The 24,972-nt window shown below is 40.3% G+C and overlaps 2 protein-coding genes across 4 annotated transcripts; one reads left to right on the top strand and one right to left on the bottom strand.

Moving 5' to 3' along the window:
- Positions 1-9,689: 9,689 nt before the first annotated feature.
- On the top strand, positions 9,690-13,639 carry lrfn1 (leucine rich repeat and fibronectin type III domain containing 1; the record flags this gene model as incomplete). The annotated part of the gene is made up of 2 exons (XM_079271307.1): positions 9,690-11,065; positions 12,739-13,639. 2 exons carry the CDS (start codon positions 9,690-9,692, stop codon positions 13,637-13,639), a joined length of 2,277 nt encoding a protein of 758 aa, XP_079127433.1.
- Positions 13,640-18,921: 5,282 nt separating this feature from the next.
- nkapd1 (NKAP domain containing 1) lies at positions 18,922-22,590 on the bottom strand. Of its 3 annotated transcripts, none has more exons than XM_079272599.1 (6): positions 22,491-22,590; positions 22,164-22,240; positions 21,394-21,470; positions 21,107-21,247; positions 20,942-20,995; positions 18,922-20,420 (listed from the first exon to the last, which is right to left on the bottom strand). In XM_079272599.1, the coding sequence occupies exons 2-6, from the start codon at positions 22,230-22,232 to the stop codon at positions 20,054-20,056; spliced, it is 708 nt and encodes a 235-aa protein (XP_079128725.1). In that variant the 5' UTR covers positions 22,233-22,240; positions 22,491-22,590; the 3' UTR covers positions 18,922-20,053. The 3 variants fall into 3 exon arrangements, with proteins under 3 accessions (XP_079128725.1, XP_079128726.1, XP_079128727.1); XM_079272600.1 differs by having other exon boundaries at positions 18,922-20,417; XM_079272601.1 differs by lacking the exon at positions 22,164-22,240 and having other exon boundaries at positions 22,491-22,579.
- Positions 22,591-24,972: the final 2,382 nt, after the last annotated feature.

Genomic DNA, 24,972 nt, shown 5'->3' with positions numbered 1-24,972 from the left:
CCTTTGAGGTAGGTGGTAACTTTGAGGTACTGATGGCGCTAAATACAAAGTCAGGGGATCACTGGAATAATTAGGATTCATCCTCTGGGGGACTATATTTGTTTGAACAAAATTGTATTGCAATCCATCCAGTAGCTTTTGAGATATTTCAGGCTGACCAAAGTGAACAATACCATTCCTAGAGTCGTGCCATTAGTATGACTAAAAAGCCAAAGTAGATGTACTGTAAAGTTCAGTACCTTTACATCTTATTGACAAAACCTTAGTGGTCTTTGACAGTTCAGTTTTAATAAAACCGTGATATTGTCCTTATTGTATTATAGTGGATTTGTAAGAATTCATTATTTGTAATTCTAATAGGTCTTCGTTGTTTGTTTCAGACATGGTTTATATATTAATTAGCTTATATTAATGGATGCTCAGTGCATTGCTGTCTTTATTGTTAAATTAATAGTGTATCTCAACCAGGAAAGGTTTTCAGTTCAGCCATTTGATGCATTTTCTCTCTTCTGTAAATTGGCTCTTCGCTCCAGTCGTCTGTGGCAGCGGAGCACATAACGGGCATGCATAATACCTTGCAAGGGTACATACAGAGCAGGATCAATGCTGTATAGGAGCCTTGGGAGGAGGATTTGAGACCGAGTGTGGATTCCTCAGCATTCGCTGTAGCACAAAGCGGCACCACAAGGCACCAATTCAGCGGGTCTATTCAGCTTGTCTGCACAGAGCGAGGAGGCCATGGAGCCGTTATGCCGAGGAACAAGAACGCAAGAACAAAGTGAAACAGCAAGTTGGGGGATAATATGATGTAGGGGACAAACAATAAGGGAAAACCCGTCACCACGTGGGGACATGTGCAACACAACTAGAGGAGACAATCATACTACAGTGTTTGTAAATTATACATTCTTGTCACTGGTTTTCAAAATAACTAAACCTTGAAATAGAAATCCCATCAGCTGGATGTCATTCAGAATCACCGTCTGTCTGCATATGGTTGTGTAGCAGCTCCTTTTATCATGGCTTGTTTGTTTGTCCGTGCTTCAGCAAGCTGTTAGAAGGTTTGCTGTTGGTACCTCCTATCACAAATCATTCCTTATTTTTTAAAGATACAGATTCAGTTCTTTGGAGAGTAGAACATATTACACGTCATTAGCAGCACGAGTATCAGCATTAGCATTAGTTACTGATTACATTACAGCATATGCAATGGAATGCATGTTTATGTCAATTTAAGAAAGATGTTACTGCATCAATGATGATAATCTAATAGCGTGATATTGTATAGGATGATGAAACACTGACAGAGTACATTTACTTTTATACTTTTAAGTACATTTTTCCAATAATACTTTAGTTAGGTGAGCTTTCGAATGTTACTTTTATTTGTGTATTTTAATTGTGTCATTGCTACTTGTCTTCAAAGATCTGTATACTTCTTTGACTCTGATATCATTAAACATGAAAGCTTGTAGCTCATCTTCATCATAATTGCTGCAGTGTGCTCAATTCATAGTGTGAAGGCCGGCTTCCTCTCTGAGTGTGAGTGTTTGCTACCTCTCACAGCAAATCTAAAATTGGCAAATGACCACTGTAAACCAGAGGGCAGTGCATTGTCCTATGTATTCTATTAATTGTGACGGCTAACAGATGGACTGCAGTCACAGGTTTGGGGTTTTTTGGGCTCAGTTGTGGAAGCAATTTGTGCTTAAAGTGGATCGACTGGAACAAAACCATATCTAATAATTGTATTATGCATCATATGGTGCTTGTGATTAGTTTGATTATTTCAGTGAAGAATCCAGTGGATGTACATCAATCAGGATTCTGTGCAGAATTGTAGTGTGGTGAGACTAAAAAAGCCGGAAACAAATCACTTCACATTAATATAAATCAAGATAATGTCCCCTTTTGATTATTTGAGTGGTCTGACATATTTAGGGAGCGTTGCATAGCATAATTATTTGTGAGGATGGTCTGGTGTAAAGAAATCATCTTAAACAAACTGTCATCAATTGTTTGAATCAAACACATTGTCAGTGGTTTCAGCAGAAACGATACACTTTAAAAGTCAACTTAAGGCCCTGAGAAATGTGTCACTATATTCTGATATTTTACAGACTGAACAATTGATTGATTCGTCAATGAAGTACGGTAATTGGAAGAGTAAATTTGCCCAGGTTTGACAGATTTCCTTCTTTAAAACTGTACACCAGATGTTAGAATACCTATTAGGTGAAGCTAACATTAATCACAGATATGTCCTCCAACCCCTCCCATGTTATTTATTTTTCAAATGTGAATACGTATTACTCATCATTTAGCAGGTAATCTTTAAGGCGACACAAAAATGAGTTACCATACTCAAACGATTAGCTGGTTTTTAATGTTATTTGAACTTTTAAAGCGTTTCACAATATATATGAAGTAATTTATAACTATAGCAGCAGCTATTGATGGTTGATTATGCCTGTGAAGGGAGGTATTCATATTAAAAAGCAGGTAAAGGTGTAACAATCCTTTGTGTTTTCAATCAACAAGTGACTCATTTTCAGTTTCGAACAGCTCTTACAATTAAAGTTTATGGAGCTGCAATAGTTCGTGCTTCTCAATTCTTCCTCATTGAAAGTTTTAAATGGGATGTAATTGAGAAGACCATCTTTGCATCCATTACATGATTGTAATATGCAAATGCTCCTCCTGTTTACGACGATACCCCACATCCCCCTTGATGAGATGCGACCAGAAATCCCTGGTGGCTCTGGAGCCTCCATTTCGGTGTCCACTGGTTGGTATGGAGCTGACGCCAATGAACTCGAGCTGTCAATAATTATGCCCGCATCCTGACAAGAGTCACATAAGGGCAGCTAGCAGTCCACTGCCTGCAACTCCTAATTGGCATTTACAGGTCCTGTCAAAGTCATGTCCAAAAAACATTCTTACAATGCACCGCGTCGGGGCAGATGTTTTCTTGGGTACGGGCAGACTCTGGCATTGTTTATATTCCATCACTGTTTTCAATGTCACTTTCAAAATATGCTTTCACTAACTTATTCGGCATTGTCTTTATTCTATTCCATCTTATTTATTTAGTTTCATTATTTCACCAAGTGTGTTTTATTTTCCATCTTATTTTACGTTGATTATGACATTCTATTTCTGTTTTTATGTTCATTCTATTTCTCATTTTTGTATCATAAATCACTTTGTACTGCATTTCTTGTATGAAAGCTTTTCAACAAATAACAATTGTTATTATGATTGTTATTATGATTTTCATTATGATTATCATTCTGATTATCATTATGATTATCATTGTCCTTATTATTATTAGTAGTAGTAGTAGTGACTTTAATCCAGGCTGCCACTAACAATTATTTTCATTTTAAATGAAACTGCTGATTATGTTTTTGATTTTTCAATAATTATTTGCTCTTTTAAAAAATCATAAAAAAGAACTGCCCATCATAATTTACTAGAACCTCAGTTGACGTATTCATGTTGATTGTTTTATCTGACCAACAGTCCAAAACTCAAAAAATATTCAGTTCACCATCACAAATGACTGGGCCATACCAGAAAGTCTTTAAATTCTTTTTCATTTTGCCTTGAGGAATTACTTTAACAGCGGCGTCGTGGTGGCCTAGTTATTGAAACGGATCCTATACTGTGATTGCAACATTGATTACATTCCTGGCCCGGGACCTTTGTTGAATGTCATTCCTTCCCCATCTCTCCTCTCATTGCCTTTACCTTTGGAAAAAGGCAAAATGCCAGAAATAATGAAATATACCAAATAATACCTCATAAAACCAATGACAAAAAGTTCTGTCAATTCATATTTTAAAGAACTAAAAGCATTTTGACCTACAAAAAGACGAACTCGATAAGTAACTTGTCTATAAAAATTCAAAACAATGTGCAAAATGTCTCGCTAAGCTCCTAAAACCCACGATGGCGTCTTCAAATTGCTTGTTTTGTCTGACTAACAGCACAAAACCCAAACATCGTTCACTCTCACATTTGGCAAGAAAGGCAGCAAGTCCTCACAATTGAATCAAGTAATCTACATTTTTACAAAAACAATGACTCAAATGAATAATCAATTGTCAAAATAATTGCTGTTCATTTCAGCGCTACTGTAATCTCATTTCCTATGAATGAAGATGTTAATGGCCAGTGGTGGGAAAGCTGCCCTCCGAAAGGAAGCTATCGTCACCACGTTACGATGTCGAGATTAAATCAAGGAGGCCGTATTTTATTCTGAGTGAATATAAGATGGCAGCTAATTGCACATTCCTGTACAGTTTAATGATGGTAGTTAACACTCATGTAGGTTATTCTCACAGAGGACAATTATTTAAAAGACACTATTTGATTGGTGTGTTTAATCTTTTTGAAACGAGGGTGTGTGTTTGGCTCGTGTGACAGCTCTGTGATTCATGAGATATTCTGAGTTGGTTTGAATAATTGTTGAATTATTGAAAGCCCTTACTTCTTTCTGGTTATTTAATTATGAGAATATCCTGGTGAATTCATGCATGCCCTAATTATAATTCCCAACAGAGCCGTGTTGGAGTTACACAATGTGGATGTAACTGAGCAGGTGAAGCAGGTGGTTTCTTTTCTTCTGGTTCATCAGAATCAGAATCAGAAACCGTTTATTGCCATTGTATGTTGAACATACAAGGAATTTGACATGACGGGAGGTCATAAAGAACGGACTGCTGTTTTTATGTATTCCGTGACTCTCTCAGATGTTGCAAAGATGCCTCATCATCGTTGCAGCTGCTTGTTATGTTTAATGTGTTATCTGGATGCTATGTGTTAACAATGCAGCAGCAGGAAGGTGTTTCACAGTCTGAAATAGGACGAGCTGTTTGAGACGGCATCTTCCAGCTTCCATTTGACTCCTACTGCATTGTTTATGACGCCCTTAAACCTCTTACTTTTAGTCATCTTTTTTTTTGCTCTCTCGATATTTTTTTGTTCAGAACGTTTGTCTTAGTGTGTAGATGTACATAGACAGTTGAATTATCAGCTACTGTTTAAAGCCATGATCCATGTCAGATCCTGTGTTTGCTCTGATTCGTCAGTTTCAAGAACCCTATAAGACCTTATGAAAAAGGAACGCTGCAAGAACTTCCAGAGAAGCAAAATGTTACCATTAGGGCTGCAACTAAAGATTAGTTAAATTATTCATTAAATTGAAAAAAATAAAAATAAAAATTCCCTAAGTTGATATCTTCAGTTACTTGCTTTGTCCGATAACGGCCTAAAACCTCCAAATATTCTATTTAGAAAAATATGCTGTATTGTCTCTAGCCTTTTGTATCCAGTTTGGTTCAGTGTGAGAGGCAAGAGGACAAACGCCAGCTGTTTAGTAGAAAAATGTACAACCTTTATTCAAGATAAATAATTCATTCAAGGGCTGAGTGGGCACCATGGGTCAAAGAACCCCTCCACAAAGAATAGCTCCCACTGTTATATGGGCTAACCGACCTCAAAACCAATAATTATTTCTCTGCACACACCCACTGGTCACACTAAAGCTCAGATTCAAAATGCACTGTTATCCATGAGTAGTCTCTCTCTGAACACCGAAGGTAGGTCACTCCCACCAGCTGGAGAGTGGACAACGGGCCAATAGCATAGCCTCTGAATAAGCCCGTAAATGACCACACACTGATATCTAAACCAGCACAAAACAGTCAAGACATTGCACAAACAGTATACAATTATAACCAAAAGGATGTGTCTGATCTCCTTGCAAAAGAGCACCTCCCCTATGTAGTTAGCTGTCTTCACTGACGGCAACATCAAAAGTTGCAAGTAGCTCACCCTGCCTCTCCCACTGCCGCTGCCACTGCCATGAAAAAAAGCAGCTTTTCATCTCACACAACCTTTCAGCATTTACATTTTTAAAATATTTTTTATTCATGCTTGTTTTCCCACCCAGCCAAATACACCTCTACGTTTCTTTCGTTGTCCTCATCTGCATTGTTGGCTGTGTCATGGAGGCAAAGAAAAATATAAACATGATATCAACAAAACTAAAATTGGACTTTGCATTGGCAGATGCTTAATATAATTGATAGACAGATAGATTAGGGGATAAAAACAATAAAAGAGGGTGTGGCCCTTCATTAATGCTTATTTTAACTAACAATTTCATATCTTATGCTGCTCAGATCTCATACTTCGGTTTTTTCTGAAGGTCTGCAGGTTTTTTTTTTTTTTACCATTAAGAGTTGAAGTGATTCAACACGTTGTAGCCAACGAGATTAAAAACAGACTTGAACTTTATTAAAATGTTCATATTCATCCATGAAATTTGACCTCTGCTTACCCCATTGGTATGCATTCATAAGATGTATATGCATGTGAATTGTGGGTACTATATTCACGGGTGCAGTGCAAGTCCTGCTCTTTGACATGCATGCGCAAGCACATGGCTATTCTAGTTCTATTGCATTTAATTATTCTAGTCGTCAGTTGTGTCTGCCCCCTCTGTTTAAGGTGCATGTATCTATAGAACATAGCAAAAAAAGAAATAGCAAAAACAACATTATTGGCCAAGATGTTTGTGACTTTCACTCCGCTGTTGCTTTGTAACGAGAGCGCTGTTTGTTGGTCTGTAGGTGCGGTGCTGTCCGTGGTACTGAAACGGAGCGAAGGAGATCGATAGACAGACAACAGAACACGGTGTCTCAGCCTGCTTTCTTGCAGCGGTTGTAAATAGAACTTCGGCCCTCATTTCAAAAAACAGTCACAATATATATAAAAAAACGAAACATTGCAGGTCAGCCGCAAAGCCCTAGAGACGCGAGGCTCTGGTCGGTCACACACTTCGCGCAGCCCAAGCGACAATTCTGGGTGTATGTTAACATTTGATTTTGTTTATTTTTACTTCAGTTGATTTCATTTCTAAATATGTAAGAATGTGACTCAACGCTTTTCCTAAGAAAAAAATATTTGTGTCCAAGTGTCCTCTGTGAAAAGCTTGTGCTCTTGCATGACTGGACACAAAAAACTCCACCCTGTGTTATTGATTTGGTGACCATCACTGATATTAAGCAATAAAGCAGAAATAGAAATGTGAGGCGGAGCTGCCCTTTTCTTTTAATCCACTCGGCCATTCATACATCTGTTCACGTCCCTACTTACTTTCTCAGTACCCATTAAGATTAGGGCCTCGCGTTTCGGGCAGCTCGACATCGTCTTAATGCAATTCAAAGACCTACATTCTAGACCAGAGTTGCCGTGGCAACAAAGCCCCCCCCCCCCCCCCCCCCCCTACCCCGAGATGCTGAAAGATCAATAGAGTATCCTCGACGGTGTGGCAGGAAATGCTCTGGCACAGATCGTCCTCTGAGAAACCACGAGCTTTGTGGCCTATTACCGTCGGAATACTAACACAATCGAGCAAGATCAGTATTATATTGGAATTATATAAACTTGGGCAACAATATAAAGATTAAATCTGAACTAAAGATTATAACACTGTTGAAATGATGTCACCAAACTATAGCTTTTAAACAGGAGTCTATTTAACAGGAAGTATGATCTGCCATGCTGTAGCCTACTTTATTGTTTTAGCTTTCCCAGCATTAAAAAGAAAGGATATTTGGGGTATTAATTTAGAGAAGGCAGGCGCACTGTGCTGCCAACTATAAAGGAGCATCGCTAAATAAATAAATTTTCTCAGGGGGGGTTTGAATTTTTGTCTTGTTTGTATATTCTTTGTTGAATAAATTGCACAGGAGAAAAGTTGTTGTTTTTTTCAATTTCAAACAGTTAAGGTGGATGTCTTTCAGAGATGGAGTAATAGCTACGCCTGTAGATTCATAACAAAATAAGAAGAGACGTGTAAACACAAACCATGCAACGGTTTGGGTCCAATTTCTTTCCTAAATACAGTCTATTGCTGTGGTTGCTACAGTGTTGCTTTGAGAAACCCACTGTTTTGAACCTGTGCTTCAAGCTGTCCTACTTCCCCCAGAAAAGGACATATTTTAATGAGAACTCTGATTGGACAGCTGTATTCATAGTTAATGAGATGCCCTGTTGTCTGTCAGACAGAAGCCAGACAGCAGTGTGAGTGACTGTCTGTGTAAGAGAGAGCGAAAAGGAAAAACATTTAGGAATTTTCATTGCTGGCTGGTATAAATGCAAGGCAGGTTGATGGAAAACTAAATCCATTTGTAATTTTTCACTTCTCTCACTATCTTGAACCTGCACAACAACTCTCATCAGAGAGTTTATTTAGTTTAAGACACAAGTGACAACAGAGTGTGCAAAGATTATGAATAAGGCAGAGCTTGAGAGATGGAGGAAGAGAGCTTGGCTTGTGCTTCATTTTTGCTATGAAATTTGACAAGTGACATTTAAAATATTCCATGGATGTCACCGCCAGCGTTTTTTATATCGAATTCAATTTAGGGTTATCGGTACTGTGAGCATGAGATGCTTTTGCTTTGGGCACAATGGGACAAAATCAGTGGCGTTAAGGACGTCAGCAGCACCTCACCATGGTGGGATGGAGATAAAGAGTCTCTAAAATTAGTCATGACAAATTTGTTGAAGCATCAAAAAAGGTTGAAAACAGACATTTGTGTTTAAAATCCTCAGCCAGCTTCTCCTGAGTGAATTAAAATAATTGTGCAGGCGCTCTTAAACAAATGAAGGGGGGGGGGGGGGATCAAACGTGTCACCCTGTGGGGTTGGGTGCGGTGTTGGGCAGTAGCAAACCGAAATGTAATTCTCTAAACCTAGAAAAGAAGTCAGTTGTCATCCTGTTATTTTATCAGCATTAACAGGCTCTCTCATCATCTGTGAAGCTTAAAGCATTAACAATCAAGATGGATGCCAAAGACGGTAAAACCACTGACATCATGTGGCATCAGCACATTACCGTTTGTGTTCCGCTGGGGGTCTGTTATGGTTATTACAGCCAAGGATCACTCTTTACTCCCGTCACGGCGTGTTCTCTCCAAGACTGAAATCGATACCTCTAAAAGGGAATCAGACAATCAAAACGTCTTCAAGGCCTCCATCAGACGGACTCGAAAACAAGCTGTATTTCCGCCGTCTTCACCTTTACTTTTTGCTGTCGTGATTTACATGGCAGGTTTCTGTCCAATTTTGCAGTACATTTCAGAAGCACAGGGAGAGCAGAGAGACCATGAAAAGGTCATGAAAATCCTTGAGCGCTGCTGACAAGCGCCCTTTTCTACCCCTAGTTCTCCCTCCTGATGTGGAATTGTGAGCAGAAAAAGACAAACAAGCCTTGTTTTATGATGGAAATGCACACAGCATATAGCTACCCAATACAGGGAAATTGATGGCTGTTGGTGAGACAGCCTAGTGATGCAGCCTGGTGGCACAAAAAACATTCAGTTATTTCCATGAAAAGGCTACAGAGACATGTGCTTCTGACAGCGTTGGTGCAGCCTTTCATCATCCCATCCCAGGTGCCATTATTTCAGAAAAGCTCCATTCCATTTTGTGATTGATACCTTGCTGGCAGTGTCTGCAATCTTGGTCACACTCTTGATTTTTTTTTTGCAGCAGGCTCTCATGAAGGCTATGATGCTATTCATTAATTCAAATATCTCTATTTTGTGACTCAATCTCTGTCCTATTTTTCTTTGTCTGTCTCACACAAAGGACCTGGAAACTGATCAACGATGGACCGTCTGGTTCTTTGCGTGCTGCTGAGTGCAGTCCTGGTGAAGGGATACAGCTGCCCCGGCCGCTGCATCTGTCAGCACCTCTCCCCCACTCTGACTTTGCTCTGTCCTAAGACGGGTCTGTTGTTTGTACCACCCGGCATCGACCGCAAGACCGTAGAGCTGCGACTCACAGACAACTTCATCACCATCATCCGCAGGAAAGACTTTTTCAACATGACTAGTTTGGTCCATCTCACCTTGTCCCGAAACACCATCAGCCAGATCACGCCGCTGTCCTTTGTGGGCCTGCGATCCCTGCGGGCTCTCCACATGGATGGAAACCGCCTCAGTATGATAAAAACTGACCACTTTAAAGGCCTGATCAACCTGCGGCACCTCATCCTCGGAAACAATCAGATCCACCAGGTGGCCCCCACCGCCTTTGATGAGTTTGTTTCCACTATAGAGGACTTGGATATTTCCAGTAACAACCTGCGCGGCCTCCCCTGGGAAGCCATAGCCAGAATGACTAACATTAACACGCTCACACTGGACCACAACCTGATTGACCACATTGAAGCGGGGACTTTCACGTTGCTCACCAAACTGGTCCGCCTGGACATGACCTCTAACAGGCTGCAGAAACTGCCGCCAGACAGCCTATTCCAGCAAGCAGAGGTCCTGTCTGACATCAAGGATTTCAGCTCCTCCACACTGGCAGTGAGCTTCGGTGGAAACCCTCTTCACTGTAACTGTGAGCTGCTGTGGCTGCGCAGGCTGACAAGAGAGGATGATCTGGAGACCTGTGCCTCGCCAGACCACCTCATGGATAAGTATTTCTGGTCCATCCAAGAGGAGGAGTTTATCTGTGAGCCTCCGCTGATCACCAAGCATCTTTCTACTAAGCCTTACGTGATGGAAGGGCAGGGTGTGACTCTTAAATGCAAAGCAGTGGGTGATCCAGATCCAGATATTCACTGGCGGTCACCAGATGGCAAGCTGGTGCATAATAACTCCCGCACCATTCTGTTTGATAATGGGACCCTTGATATTCTCATCACCACGCTGAAGGACAGCGGCGCATTTAATTGTGTGGCGTCCAATGCCGCAGGCATCGCCACAGCTGCTGTTGAGATCAACATGATCCCCTTACCCTTGTTTGTTAACAACACAGGCCACATGCGGGAGGACCCCGGCCTCTCAGACATCACCACCTCCTCCAAATCTGGCAACGACACCAAGGGCTACGACAAGCTGGACAGGAGGGTGATGGTCACCGAGCTGACCTCCTCCTCCGCTGTGATCCGTTGGCCTTCTGAGCGCCACATCCCCGGCATCAGGATGTACCAGATTCAGTACAACAGCACGGCCGATGATACTTTGGTGTACAGGTAAGCCATGGTGGAGGGGGTGGATGGATGGAGAGAGGGGAGGGTGGTAGAGCAGGGACATGAGGAAAGGTGAGACATCTGGAGTTACCATCTGCTAAATGACACAACGGTTCATTATGGCAGATTGACAGATCCCAAAGATGCAAACTGATTAATCAGCATGTCCAGAAATAAGTAAAACCCCTATAGTGTAGTCTGGGGCACAAACTGAGAAGGAACATTTTCCCATAAATTAGAATGCATGCAAATGCATTGAAATAATAATATGCATAAAATGTACAGTTACTTAAGATATTTACAGATCCAGGAAACTATTTTCAGTCTCTGATGTTTGAGTAGCTTGTTGCAATCAGCTGAAGAGAGTGTGGAGTCCAGCAGTCTAAGGACTAAAGGACCCTGTCAGCATCGTTAAAATGCTGTGTATGACAATAAACAACGACATGATGTCCAACTATTTCACTGCATGTAACTGTTTGTATCATTAGCAAGTGTCTGCATTAATTGGTTTAAACACAGAGTGTGGTTAGATGTGGTTGTGTAATGATAGGCTCGACTGCAGCGGTGGAAGAAGTATTTCGATCATTTACTAAATATAGATTAAGTTGCAATAACACACTAAAAAAATTATGAATCACAAGTAAAAGTCCTGCATTCAAAATTCTAAAATGTATTTCAAGTATTCAAAGTATAAGTACTTGGTCTGCAAAATACATAACAAATTGTACTGAAGCACAGTACTTGAGTCACTGCAACAAATATAATCAAGTTACGTTGCAATGTGTAATATATAACGTGCACATAGAGAACAATGGCAAAATCGATAAACCTGAGTTACACTCTTTTTAAATAGCGAGTGTAAGCATTTGCAAACCTTCTTAAAATAGTCTTGAATATGAACATAAGTCTGATGTGTTTATTATGCAATATGTAATGCACATGAGCTGAACCTGGTATACCTGGAGAGTACTTTAGGATTTATGTATTCATAGAGCGAGTTAATAATAGCCATCGACTTTCTTTTCTTCTTTTTTTTAGGTTTTATCAGATATAATGAGTCCCTCTCCTGTATAATTTTCTCATCCAGTTTAGGCATGGAGCTGAGTGTTGCTTTGTCTTTAGGAGGTACATTATTACCTACAAATGATAACCATCAAACTCCCCCTTTAGGGAAAAGGAACACGCTTCTAATTATATTCACACCAATATTGACCTGAAGACAATGCTTTTCTCCACCGTATTTAGAGACGCGTAATCTTGCCGTTGCTGACAAAATGTGACCTTAGGTACTCACACATCATAACTGCCTTCACATCATGCGTCACTTGTCCTGCAACCTGCAGCTGTTATATTTTTTTCGGCAACAAGCCTCCTCTGCCTTGTTTATCACCTTGCATTTTATACACAAACCCAATAGAGCAACTTCTCACTATTTTATGACATAACATATTCTCCAATAACTCAACTGTAACAAAGTGTTGTGCATTTTATCTTGGTCTACCAGGATGAGTGATATTCAATGCTGGAGCTGTGATGGCCCTGATGTCTTTTTGCTGTGTGGAGCTGACACCTTATGTGTGATTTAATACACCTTATGCAAATCAGTAAATGTGGGCGTAGTAATTCCGATGATTAAGTACATCTTCACCACCGCACTATATTTCTCTTCTCTACAGAATGATCCCATCTACAAGCAAGAACTTCTTAATCAATGATCTGGCCGCAGGACGAGAGTATGACCTTTGTGTGCTGGCGGTTTACGACGACGGCATCACATCGTTAACGGCCACACGTGTGGTTGGCTGCGTGCAGTTCCACACGGCCAGTGAGGTCAGCCAGTGCCGCTTCATGCACAGCCAGTTTCTGGGAGGCACTATGATCATCATAATTGGTGGTATAATTGTTGCTTCCGTGCTGGTGTTCATTATCATCCTGATGATCCGCTACAAGGCCTACAGCGGCCCGGAAGACAGCAAGAACAAGGTCAGCTCCAGCATACACTCGCAGACCAATGGCAGCCAGCAGCGGCTTCAGCGCTCCACCTCCAAGCAACCGTCTGATGAGGGCCAGCGTGAAGCTCACGCGCCCAAAGAGTGCATGGCGCTGGTGCTGAGGGTGAACAATGACAAGAAAGAGAATCCAGCAGCCACCACTGCCATCTTGGAGGTGGAGCTGCCGCCCATGACTGTAGACAGGATGAATAGAAGAACCAGCCTGGATGCACAGCGCTCTGGCCCCCCATCTGAGGACACACAGACGGACAGTAGCCTGACGGGCTCCACCATGTCCCTGTGTCTCATAGGCCCCAACGCTGGCACCAATGAGGCTCCCCGGCTCAAGGACAAGAAAAGTGCTCTGGCCAACATGGGATTGCTCCCTAATGAGCTGGCACGAACTAGGCACAGATTCTCTTTTGACGGAGGGGATTACTCCATTTTTCAGAGTCATAGTTACCCACGCAGAGCGAGGACAAGGTGGCACAAGTCCACCAACCAGCTCGACATGGAGTCCTCGCCGCTCGCCAACAGGAGAGTTACGTTCAGCAGCACTGAGTGGATGCTCGAGAGCACCGTCTGAGGAAAGGGATGTAGCCGGGGAAACAACAAACAAACGGCTCTGCAACACACAGACACACACATGATCAAACACAAGTATCTCTACATGCCATATAACACACACAATGATGAACACAAGCACATGTACTTACACATGCAGACTTTCTGTGAGTTTCTGGAGAAGATCACAGTCTCAGTCTTTGTCCTGCCTCCCTCATCATACTCCCAGAGAGGATTGTTGGCCATGTCGTTTCTTCATGCAGCAGTGCCTTACTCTGAAAAATGTACGAATGGAGGATGCTGCTCACTGTAGTCATGAACCGTCCCATCCTTGCCTCCCACCCTGATGATGGGAGGCATTTCTTTGGATTTTAATTTTCTCATTTTTTCTGTGACATGCCAAGGAGAGTGTGGCGTTTGGATGTGACTGTTTAATTGTTAAAAAAATAAATGAAAATAAATAAAAAAATAAAAAAATTCCATCATAACTGTAAAGTGAACAGCCAGGTATCCTGTTATGTCAATCATGTTTTGGGTTCTTTCAACAAAACAAAAAAAGACTTTTGCACAGAAGACACGAAATACAAGGACAAGTAACACCACCAGTCTATACTATAATAATAATTAAAAAGAAGAACAGGATTTTACACATGCCGATTTCTAATGTTAGCATAGAGAGGATGGACCTGGAAACCAACCGTTGATTCCTCTATGACGGTCGGACTGTATGATGTTAAATCGGTATTGTTCCAGATGTGGCTGTATATTAATCAGTACTGTATCTGGCTGGCCTAGATAAAAAGACAAACAACATATATAAATATATTAAAACATTGGTGTATGTGTACTAACTATGTAAGTAAGTAAGCCATGTCACATGACTTTTTACAAAGCATTTGGGTGTTGGCTGCAAGTTTTTACATTAAAAACCTGTGTCATGACAACGCTCCCTATTTAGTATGTCAACGTTTGGACCATTTATCCCCTCACGAAGGGTATTAAATTTTTTGTGTGGGTTAATTGTATCAGTTTGTTCTTTTGCTTCAGGAGCAGCAGTGTGTGTCGGCTGCAGGGAGGGACGCACAGATCGAGATGATAAATATTTGATTGCAGAGTACTATTTATAAGGCCTCTGTGAAAGCTGCACAACGACCGCGGAAGCAGAGTGGGGTGTGGGACGACGAGGGATAACCCAACGTGATGCTGAATTCAAATGCAGCCAGTTGGTATTAACAAGGCTGTAAGATCACTTGCATCCCACTAGGGGGAGACGAGGCTCTGTAAAGTTCCCAATAACTTGCAGTATGCAGGGAAGACGAGATAATAATCGTTATTAGCAGAAAGCCTGAGTAGCATCCTGCTAGTACATTCAGTTTTATCTTATTCTGGACAAAGCTTAGATCTTGAAAAGGAGGTAACACTTCACTTCAACCCCACCTATTCATCACATATAAGCAGTACTGTATGTACACAGTAAACTAATGGCTTCATTATTATGATGTAGTGCAAGCAGAGATAAGGACATCTTTATTAATGCGTTTGTCAATATCTAGAACTCCTTTTGTGAAGCATCTGTAACTGGTGTATGAACAGACAATGGATGATTAATATTACACCGCTGTAATCACATTAAATGATAAGCGATAACACACATGCACAAATCCTCACAGTGTGTTACAAAAAATGTATGGTAATGACAAAAACAATCACTTACCAGCAGGATTAAAACAGTTCATGAATATGTTGTATGAAAACTCTAGAAGACATTTTGAGCTTTCAACTGCATCTCATGGCCTTCACTGTTTGTCCAGTTGTCATGGAGAGTGAATAAGGCATGTTTATGAATAGCTAAATAAGCCATTGAAAAAATATTAACGAATATTTGAGGACATTTATGTCTGGTTAAAACTGTGTTTTATTGTGAATCAATCATTGTTTATGAGCCAGTTACAAATGCATCGTAAAAGGAGTCGTAGACAAACCGACTCATAAACACTTTAACGTGTACTTATATCTGCTTACAACTAAATCATCATGTGTTGTAAACCACTTATAATTGTTTATATTGCATATAATACAGGGGGTGAAATATGGTGTTGCAGAAAAAGGCCTGACAGTGGGAAAAGATAGGATCACAGTGCATGAGGGATATTTGTTTGCTGCCACTCTCTCCCCCTGATTACAGCTACTGAGCACATGCTGAGATGAAACTGAGCTGCGTGGACAAGCAAAGAGATAAAATATGGAGCAGAGAGATAAGCCACACTGGAGGTTTTCAATCCTCTCGAATCTCCTATTTGCATCCTCAGTGACGGAGACGATGGAGTCTAAGAACGGTGTGATCCCATCCTTTTCTGTCTTCGTTCTTAACACATTTTCTGTCAAAAAACATTCACATTTTTAGCCTGAAATCTTGTTTTTGCGCTAGAAGACGACTTCAATTTCGGGTTTAAATGCTCAGCTGTCAATTTGTGGTGCTCACATTGTTTCAACCCCTGTCCGTCTCCTCCATAAGTATTGATGGTTTCCATTGTAGAAATGTGCTGCTGACCATTTCTCACAACAGGAGAAGTGTTCCACACAAAACCTGCTTAGGCAGGAGGAGGCTGAGACCTCACTCAGTCTTCAAAATTGGCCATGGCAGCTAAACTACAAACACTCGGGGTACAGCAAAGCGTGTAATGTCTCCTCAGCAGTTGAGCCTCGACTCCGTGAGAGTTTTTTATATATAATGCATGGTAATGAGTGTTTGAAACGTCCAATCTCAACAAGGTTTGTCGGTTTTAGCGTATAAAGTCCTCTGTTCTTACCATGCTGGATATCTTCATACCATATACCATATTCTAACTGTGTTGAAATGTTATCGTTTTTTTCTTCATCGTTCATTATCATTGACTCCAATCTGCAATGTTTCGATTCCAATTGGATCCTGTTGTTGTTGGTTTCCCGGCAGCCTTGAACCTTTGCATAAATACACTCGTTCTTAACTTCACATTTCAAATAATGTACTTACCATTTCTGTATCTAAAAACCCGGACACTTTACTCACAGTTTCTGTGGAGAGGCATTTGTATCAATTCAACAATGTTGTGTTAACAGCGGTTTTCTAAACTTGCTACCATCTCCATCATTTGAGGAGAATTTCAGTTTTAGACATTGATAAAAAGTCGCACTGAATAGCGAGGAATGGGGGTTTTTTTGGGAAGCAACACATATTTCATTATTTATTATGTCGAATGTATTTATTTGCATTTATTTCTAAAGAAGAAGTCTACAGCCATACTAACGGTTCTATGACGCTGCGCTGCTTTGAGCTATATACTAACATGAACCTGCTAACATGCTCACAATTCGGGCTTTTCCACAGTGGAGGACCATGCCATGAACTGCACAGCAAGGTACAGATGTCTGACCTTGCTGCTGCTAGTCACAGTAAGAGCCTGTCGCCTGCAGCCATTTTTAGCTCACTGTAGTTGTTTGTACTGCTCTCCTCTGCAATATGTTAAACTGATCTGCTGACAAAAAGGTGCAGAATCCCGATAAAAGCATACCGCGGGTTCGCCAGAGGAATGCTTTTAGTGTGAAGCAGCAACAGCAGGAAAGATTTGATTTGCATCAGCAGTAAGTTGACACAGCTCCTATAGGTGTGAGAGTGGCCAGTAAACAGTAGTATAGCTGAAAGTACAAACAGGAACACAGGAGTTAAAGCACAAGGATTCAGATAGAAGCCACAATACCACTGAGAGCTGAACACAGGGATACTTTTAAAACAGAGCTCTAGTCTCCACAGGACACACTATAGCTGTTGAGGACACAGACAGGGGGGGGGGGGGCACGGATGTTAAGCAGGTAATGTGTACCATGTTAACCATCATAGTTTAGGATGTTATCATGCTAACATTTACTAATTAGCACTTAAGTCAGAGGATCCCCCAAAGTTATTACAATTCATCCTGAGAGCGACATGAATGTCTGTAGAAATGTTCATGACAATCCATCAGATAGTCACTGAGACAGGATACATCCTCAGGGAACCACGAATGACAGATTGTTGTGCCAACCCATCCAGGGGAGCGCATCTACGGCCCCGGGGTCTTATGGTTTCATGGGAACCTCCAGATCATCTTAAAACGACACATCAAGGAGAACTGTCAAAGATTGTATATTCTCCAAAATGTTTTTGTTTTTTTGTCCTTCGGTTAAATGTTGAATGTATTTTTCCCTGGGACATATTGTTGGAATCACTCACCTACAGCTCATAGCCTACTGATGTTATACTCCTTAAATAAACCCTCAAATTTGCAGTCAAGACAGTTTTCTTGATTTTGGCATCTAGATCTCCCCAGTGGATGATTTTTCGAATCAAACTGCGTTTGAAACGTTTGTTCTTTTGCAATTTGAACTGCAAAGATAGCTTCTACCAACCTCTTTCAAACTGCCACTAATTGTGGAAAAGACACCCTTACTTCTGCCAAGTAAATTATTTGTGAAGACCTGCAGTAACAGACATTAGAAACATAAGGTTTTGTACATCTACATCTACAAATGTTTATCATTGTTTGTAACGTAGCAAGAACATCAATGCTTTTTATTGGTAGGAGTTTTCTCTGTAATTATTTTATGAATAAGTAAATACATAAAACACGCTCAATTTAGGAGCCAAATGCTCATTAACCTTACAATGTGTTTTAAAAAACCTCCGTCAACACTGATTTGACCAGCTGAATTTCATTTCGCTTTTTTTTCCATTTCCAAGATTTGGGCAGTTGCAGCCAAGCTCAACCCAGCCCCCACACTGCTGCTCAGAGAGAACACTTAGCCTATTGACAGACTCAGTGAAGTGCTTCAGGCTCCTCCAGTTCACACACACTTTTACCAACACTTCCTTCAGCATCAGATTATCTAAAAAATACCCAGAAGGCACAGGCCTACTACTTAACAGTTTTTTTTTTAAATACAGATTTAATCTGACAAATTCTGTGGTAGGAAACTGACCAGCGGCATATGGACGTGATGTTAATACGGTTTGAATAGTTTTGTTTATGAGTGTCGTTACATTTTTGTGTTGAGTTATTGAATATTTTTCTCAGGCATTACATTCACCCACACTACCACCTTACCTAAGCAATAAGGCCGTACTGCTCTTCAACATAGAGCGAAGAATCCCGAAATGAATCCATTTTGTTTGTGAACAGCATTTTATTACGGTAAACATCTCCTGCATCATAAACAGACTGGTACAGGACTGCGGTCTTTGACCCTTTGGACAGAGGAAGCCGCCCTCTGTGTATTTCTTTACAAACAGCCTGACGGATCAAAATAAATCACAAGACCTTAAATCGAAAGATTTCATTTTACTTATGCCGGATGTTATTTCAAAGCATTGTGTGACTTATTAACTCACTTATCTACAGTTAAACTTCCATCTTATTGCATTTCTGTGTTTGGCTTTGAACAAATGTTATCTTGACAGATGGGTGGAAACTGTGTTATGACATTTATATGACATGTTTAGGAATCTAAATGAAAACGTCAGATCCCTGAAACATACTTAAACATAAATCCCAACACCTGTTAAATCAAAAAGCTGGAAATATTCTATATTTTTGCTTATATCTTATTCTCAACATGGTATATTGCACCAGTTTATATAGCACTCAGTCATTTATGAAAAACCTTAATGAAATGTAAGATTATGAAAAGAATGAGACCCTCCCTGGGCTTATTAATGTTTTCTTTGATCTGAAGAAAAGAATCCCCACCAATATTCTTTGTACAGTACCAAAGCAAATGAAGCATTGGCTACTCTGAAAACACTTGTTAGCCAGATAAAGTCATTATTGAAAAGAAAATCACCAGACATATCGTTTAAAAAAATGATATTCCGACATTTTATTAAAAACAGCAAAATAGATGATTCAACTATGACAATTTCCTGCATGCAAATTTCCACAAATAAAAATGAATAAAAGCAAATGCACATTCTTCCACAATTGGTGAGGAGAGTATCACAATTTGTCTGGTTTCTTGAATAAAATGTGCAATAAAAAACCGGTGGTCAATTCAGGACAGACGGTGCCCCACATGAGGCAGACAGTCTGAGGAGAGAGTCTATGATCAATCAATGATCCTGCAGCTGACAGAATCCTTAATGAGGCAGGTGCTGTCTCTTCATGCTGCATGCACCGCCGTACAGTGTGCTTCACGCTGCTGCAGAGGTGGATGAGGCATCACTACACAGAGAAGGCTGACAGCACAGGTTTGTTGATGTCTAACAAAGAACAACACGGAAAGGCCCTGCGGAGAAAAGCCCTCTGTGACGTGACGAACGAAGGAATCAGCAGTGGTTAGCTGAGTCTGTCCATGTCTTTCAGTCTCCATAACTATCACCCAAGCTCTCACCTGCTGCTTTCCAGCTCTTATTGTCTTCTTTTTTTTAGTTTGAGTCTTTATGGGAGTCCTGCTTTCGCTTTTTGCGCCTGTGAGTCCTTCTCTCCCTTTCTTCTTCGCCATCACTGTCGCCCGAGCTGCTGTCGTCGTCTCTCCCTCCGTTTCTTTCTGTTTTCTTGTTTTTATGTCGACTTTTGGTCTTTTTCCTCTGCTGCTTGTCTTTAGTAGCACTGCTGTCATCGCTGCTGCTGTCGCTGCTTGAGCACTCCTCTTTCTTACGCTTCTCCTCCTCCTCTTTCTTCTTTTTCTTTTTCTTCTTTCGAGAGGATTTTTTGGATCGTTTTGATAAACTTGCTTCCATGTCAGACTTGGACTTTTTCATTTTGTGGCGCCCGACCTTTCTTGTGGTCCTGCTTTTTTCACAAAAAAAAGATAAATGAAACTAAATTAGGACAGGTATAGCAGGTATGCCATGAGTCTTTATGGGGGCAATCCACCAATTTTACACATCAAGAATAGTTCATGTGTCACAACTCGGCTATTGAAAACTGTTGTATAATCTCGTCGGGAGAAGCTTTCTCAAGTATGAAAAAATGAACCCTTCACGATGTCATCAGGGTTATCTCAGCTTTGGCTGAGATCATGTTTCAACACACAGCTTGGTTTCAACAAAACGATTTTCATGTTAACGACCTGCGATGGTTCATGTCAAAATAATTTTGATCACAGCGTTGGTTGTGTGAGGACTAAAACAGTGTGTTGATAACATTACACTGCAGCCATTAAATCTAAGTTTAATTCCATTAAACGACTGTCATAAGGTGATATGAGTCAATGAAAATAATTGATGTTGCATCTCACATGAGCCCCAACGTTATGGAAGTACAGTGCCATATCTCTTACTCATTTAATGCCGTGTTGCATGTTTGCTTACCTGTCGCTTTCAAACTCCTCGGGATAAAGCTCCTTGAAGCCACTATGTCCCCACCTGTGACGTCAACACATCATATGAAGATTTGTCAACCATGTTATTTACACTGTAGTAACATTTTCACCAAACTAAAACATACTTATATGAAGGCTTCTTTATATGCTGTACCTGTCGGGATCACTGGCCTTAAATTCATACAGTTTGTGACTCCAGTACCGGGCCTCTCTGTCATCATGTTCTGAGACTCGCTCTCTGCTTCGACTCAGGTCTCTAGGCTGATCAGACACTCGATCACAGTGCATTTGCCCCCTGGAAAACAACCACAATCAAATTGCAACATACAGTAAACATCTCTCTAAACTGAGAGTTACATCATGAAACACACTCCCAAATTAGCTTTGGTGTCACTTGGGTTACGGTGGCTCAAATTAAATCGGGACATTTACTGTTCTCACCTCACATTCTTTGTATCTGGCAAATGTTTGTGGACCTCCCAGCCTCGCATTTTCCACATCTCCGTCTCCTCCTGGATCTGCAGTGGGTCAACAAGAGTAAGTACATCACAGACTGCCCAGCCACACATACTAACCTTCATACACTCACATTGGGAATGCTGTTTTTGGATCCCCAAATTCAGTATTAAAATGCTTGCAGAGGTTATATATGCCTAGATATATATATATTTTTTTCCATCTTCACATTAATACTAAACATTACCTAGTTCCAGCCTCTGAAATATGACGATGTGCTGCATGTTTTTTTAGTTGTTTTTTTTATTTGAACCATTTGAATAATGGTTTCAGCTCTAAAACATATTTTAAGTGTTGATCAGATTTAAACTTCAAAGTGATTGTGAACTGTTTTCATCGTAAAGGTTATACTTGGGGAGGTATTCCTGCATTCTCAGTCCAGACTGTCTACAAAAAGTCTATAGTATACCGTTGCCAGTCAACTTAGATACTTCTAAATTAACTAATTTGATCGTCATATCAATCAATAAACATCAGTACAACGCAACACAATTCAACGCCATACTGAACTACTGCCCCCAAATTGTTTATTAAAACGAATCAACAAGTCTCCGAAACAATTTCAACCCAAGCAAACACGGGACTTATTTTTCAGGCTGTTGCATTACGCTACATTAGTTTTAGCTGGCTGTCCCTCATCAACTAACGTCTATATGTTTCCGACTTGTGGGCCACACACGTGAACTCAAACGCACCTTATTGTGAGCATCTGTGTGTCGGATCACATTCCTCAGCAACGTCTTCCCCAACGCCTGCTTTGACATGACCACACCTGACACGAGACAAACGTAAGTCATCTTTGTTTAATTAACCTAAAGATAAGCGATTAGTGTGAACAGGTTGATCTTCCTAATATATGAACGCTGTCTCTACGCTGCATGCACGTCACCTGTTAGCCTAGCTCGCTAGCTAACACGGCTGGTTGTTCAGATACAGTAATAACTAATGAATCTCTTCAAAATCTGCGTAAACTACGACTAACACACTTTCACCGTCATTTCACAAATATGTACAAACTGTACCTTTCCAAAACGAGTCGCATTCAGGAGGAACAACACACTATTGTTTACAGCATGGGTTTATAAAGAAGTTTACAGCCGGTACTTCCGCCTTGCCGTCACGTTGTCGCACACTCTACGACGTCACTGAACGTTGGAAATACTGAACGACTACTGAAATACTGTTATTGGTCCAATTGTCCGTCAATCATGTGCACCGGTCCAGCTAGTGGAACGGTGCACATTTAGCAATACAGGGACATTGTTTTTCGAAATATGAATCTTTAAAACGATAAACAACTCTTAATGACACGTTATTGGAAAAAAATACATTTTGAATATTGAATAGGCTGCAAAAAAATAGGCCATCAAAATGGCTCAATGTATGAAGGGGGGGTAGTGCTGATGGTCCCACTGAGAGTCAACACTCCAGTATGCAGCTGCACAGCAATAGATATGTACGTACCGTCACCAAACAAACCAAAACAATGAAAAAACAGACTGATAAACAGACTGATGAAGAAAGTCAAATATCAAGCAAGCAAAAAAGATAGTTGACAGATCTCTTGCTTTTCTTTCTGTTGGCAGACGAAGTGCTGTCAAGGAAGAACAAGAGAGGGAAGACGTAAGTATACACAACTGTGTCTTTGAATTCTACATTATGCAGGGGGAGATAACATTTGAATGGAAATAAACAATAAGAACCAATTTACAATTAGTTTCAAGGCTGTCTATATTTATTTCTCAGTTTTATGCCATTTTAAATGAAATATCGTCGGATTTTCATATTTTCATGTCAGTCGGATAAAATAATGAATTTGCAATAAGGATGTCGCATTGAGCTCTGGGAAATTGTGTTTGGCACTTTCTCATTAGTTTCTTACATTTCATGGAATAAATCTATGAATTGAATAATTTATAGATGTGCCAATATTGAAAGTAATTATCTGCTGAAGCCCTACAGCTTAAAGTTTAATTCAAACCTCTCTTCACAATTTATAATCTTGGTTTAAGTTTGGTCACATGTTTTATTCTCTTTTAAATGCAATTGTATTGACACACATTAGATAAAGCTCACCAAATTTCTCCAGGACATAATAGTCAGTTTTGGAAGAAATTCTCAGATCTTTGAGCGACACTTTTAACATAAAAAAAGATCAAAAGGCTACCAAAGGCTGCCCTGTGTTAAGTGACCTGGCTTGACTTATATCTGACCCAAATTAAAACAAGCTACGTCTAAAAGTAGCCCCACCCCATGAAACCCAGCTCCACTAATGTAAAGTCCTCAGACGAGCGTACAGGATGCTACTTACAGCAGGCTCTAGCTACAAGACTAGCCATCCACTGGTAATGTGCACAGAGAGATGGATCACTTTGTAACAACTAATATACAAACCAAGGCAGTTACAAGCCAATATTTAAAAGGAACAATATGATGAAGAGTAAGGTGCTTAATTAAGTGGTTGCCTAATTAGAGGTAATAAGTAGTGTATCGGGTATGAAGCTGCTCCAGTCTGCCACTTACTGAGAAGATGACTTTGTGCTCCCAACATTACCCGGTGGGAATTTAAGTTTCATCTTTTCTTATATGTGTATATTAGACCTAATTTTAGACAACGGCCCATCAACTTTATGCCTAACTTATAGTGGATACAGAATGCCTTTATAGGCAGATTACACTTTAAAGCTGCTGCTCATCCGCACAAGTAAGCTACAGCATTTCACCAGACGGAGCTGCTTGGGCCAGAATATCACGCTGACAGAAACAGGCGTGTTTTTGAACTGAAAAGCTAAAACCTTGTTGGATTTAGTTTGTTTCTTCTCAGCTGTGTGCATTTTTCCCCCAAGACATTTGATGCTTACTTTGGATGCTTCAAATTCTGACACCACTGTAGACAACAAATCATAGACGACTGATCAACTTAAAAACGTTCCCTTTTTTAGGGAGGAAGTATCTTTTTAAAGTAATTTTCTCTCAAAATAGATAATTGGTTCAAACTTCACTAATGGATCCCTTTTAGTCTTTGTTGATTCACACAAGTCAAACCAGATTTGAAGCAGAATACAACGGTCAATATTTACTGTAACAAGAAACGTGACAATTCTGGTATATTAAAGCTGCAGAAGAGTCCATTAATCAGTGATTTAAAGTGATCAACTTCATACCAAGTACTGTACATAAGCACAGTTTTGAGGTACTTTGATGTTCATGAGATTTCTAATTTCTGTGACTTGACAGTTCTACAACATTTTAATGTTACAGCTATTCACAAGGGAAGAACACCAACAGCTGCCTTTTTTACTCCACAGTTCATACTTTTACTTTTAATTTCAAGAAGGATCGATTTGCTGAGAAGTTGTTTTATATTGTTATTGCTGGTGAATGCTTCTTCCACCACTGGCATTTATTACCTTTTGAGTGTATTTTTAATCAAATATTTTGTGGTTGTTGGTGAGCAATTAAAAAGCAAGATATATTCAATATTTGTTGACAGATATCAATGGA

The sequence above is a fragment of the Melanostigma gelatinosum genome (assembly GCF_949748355.1).
Source record: "Melanostigma gelatinosum genome assembly, chromosome: 7".
NCBI lineage: Eukaryota > Metazoa > Chordata > Actinopteri > Perciformes > Zoarcidae > Melanostigma > Melanostigma gelatinosum.
Note: the sequence above shows the minus strand (reverse complement) of the source record. Positions and strands in the feature narration are given on the sequence as shown.

Coding starts and splice junctions, on each gene's coding strand:
- nkapd1 (XM_079272599.1), bottom strand. CDS start 22,232: ATGTCAAAGCAGGCGTTGGGGAAGACGTTGCTGAGGAATGTGATCCGA. Junction 21,248..21,393: donor CCAGATACAAAGAATGTGAG/GTGAGAACAGTA, acceptor GTTGTTTTCCAG/GGGGCAAATGCACTGTGATC. Junction 20,996..21,106: donor AAGGCCAGTGATCCCGACAG/GTACAGCATATA, acceptor TTGACGTCACAG/GTGGGGACATAGTGGCTTCA.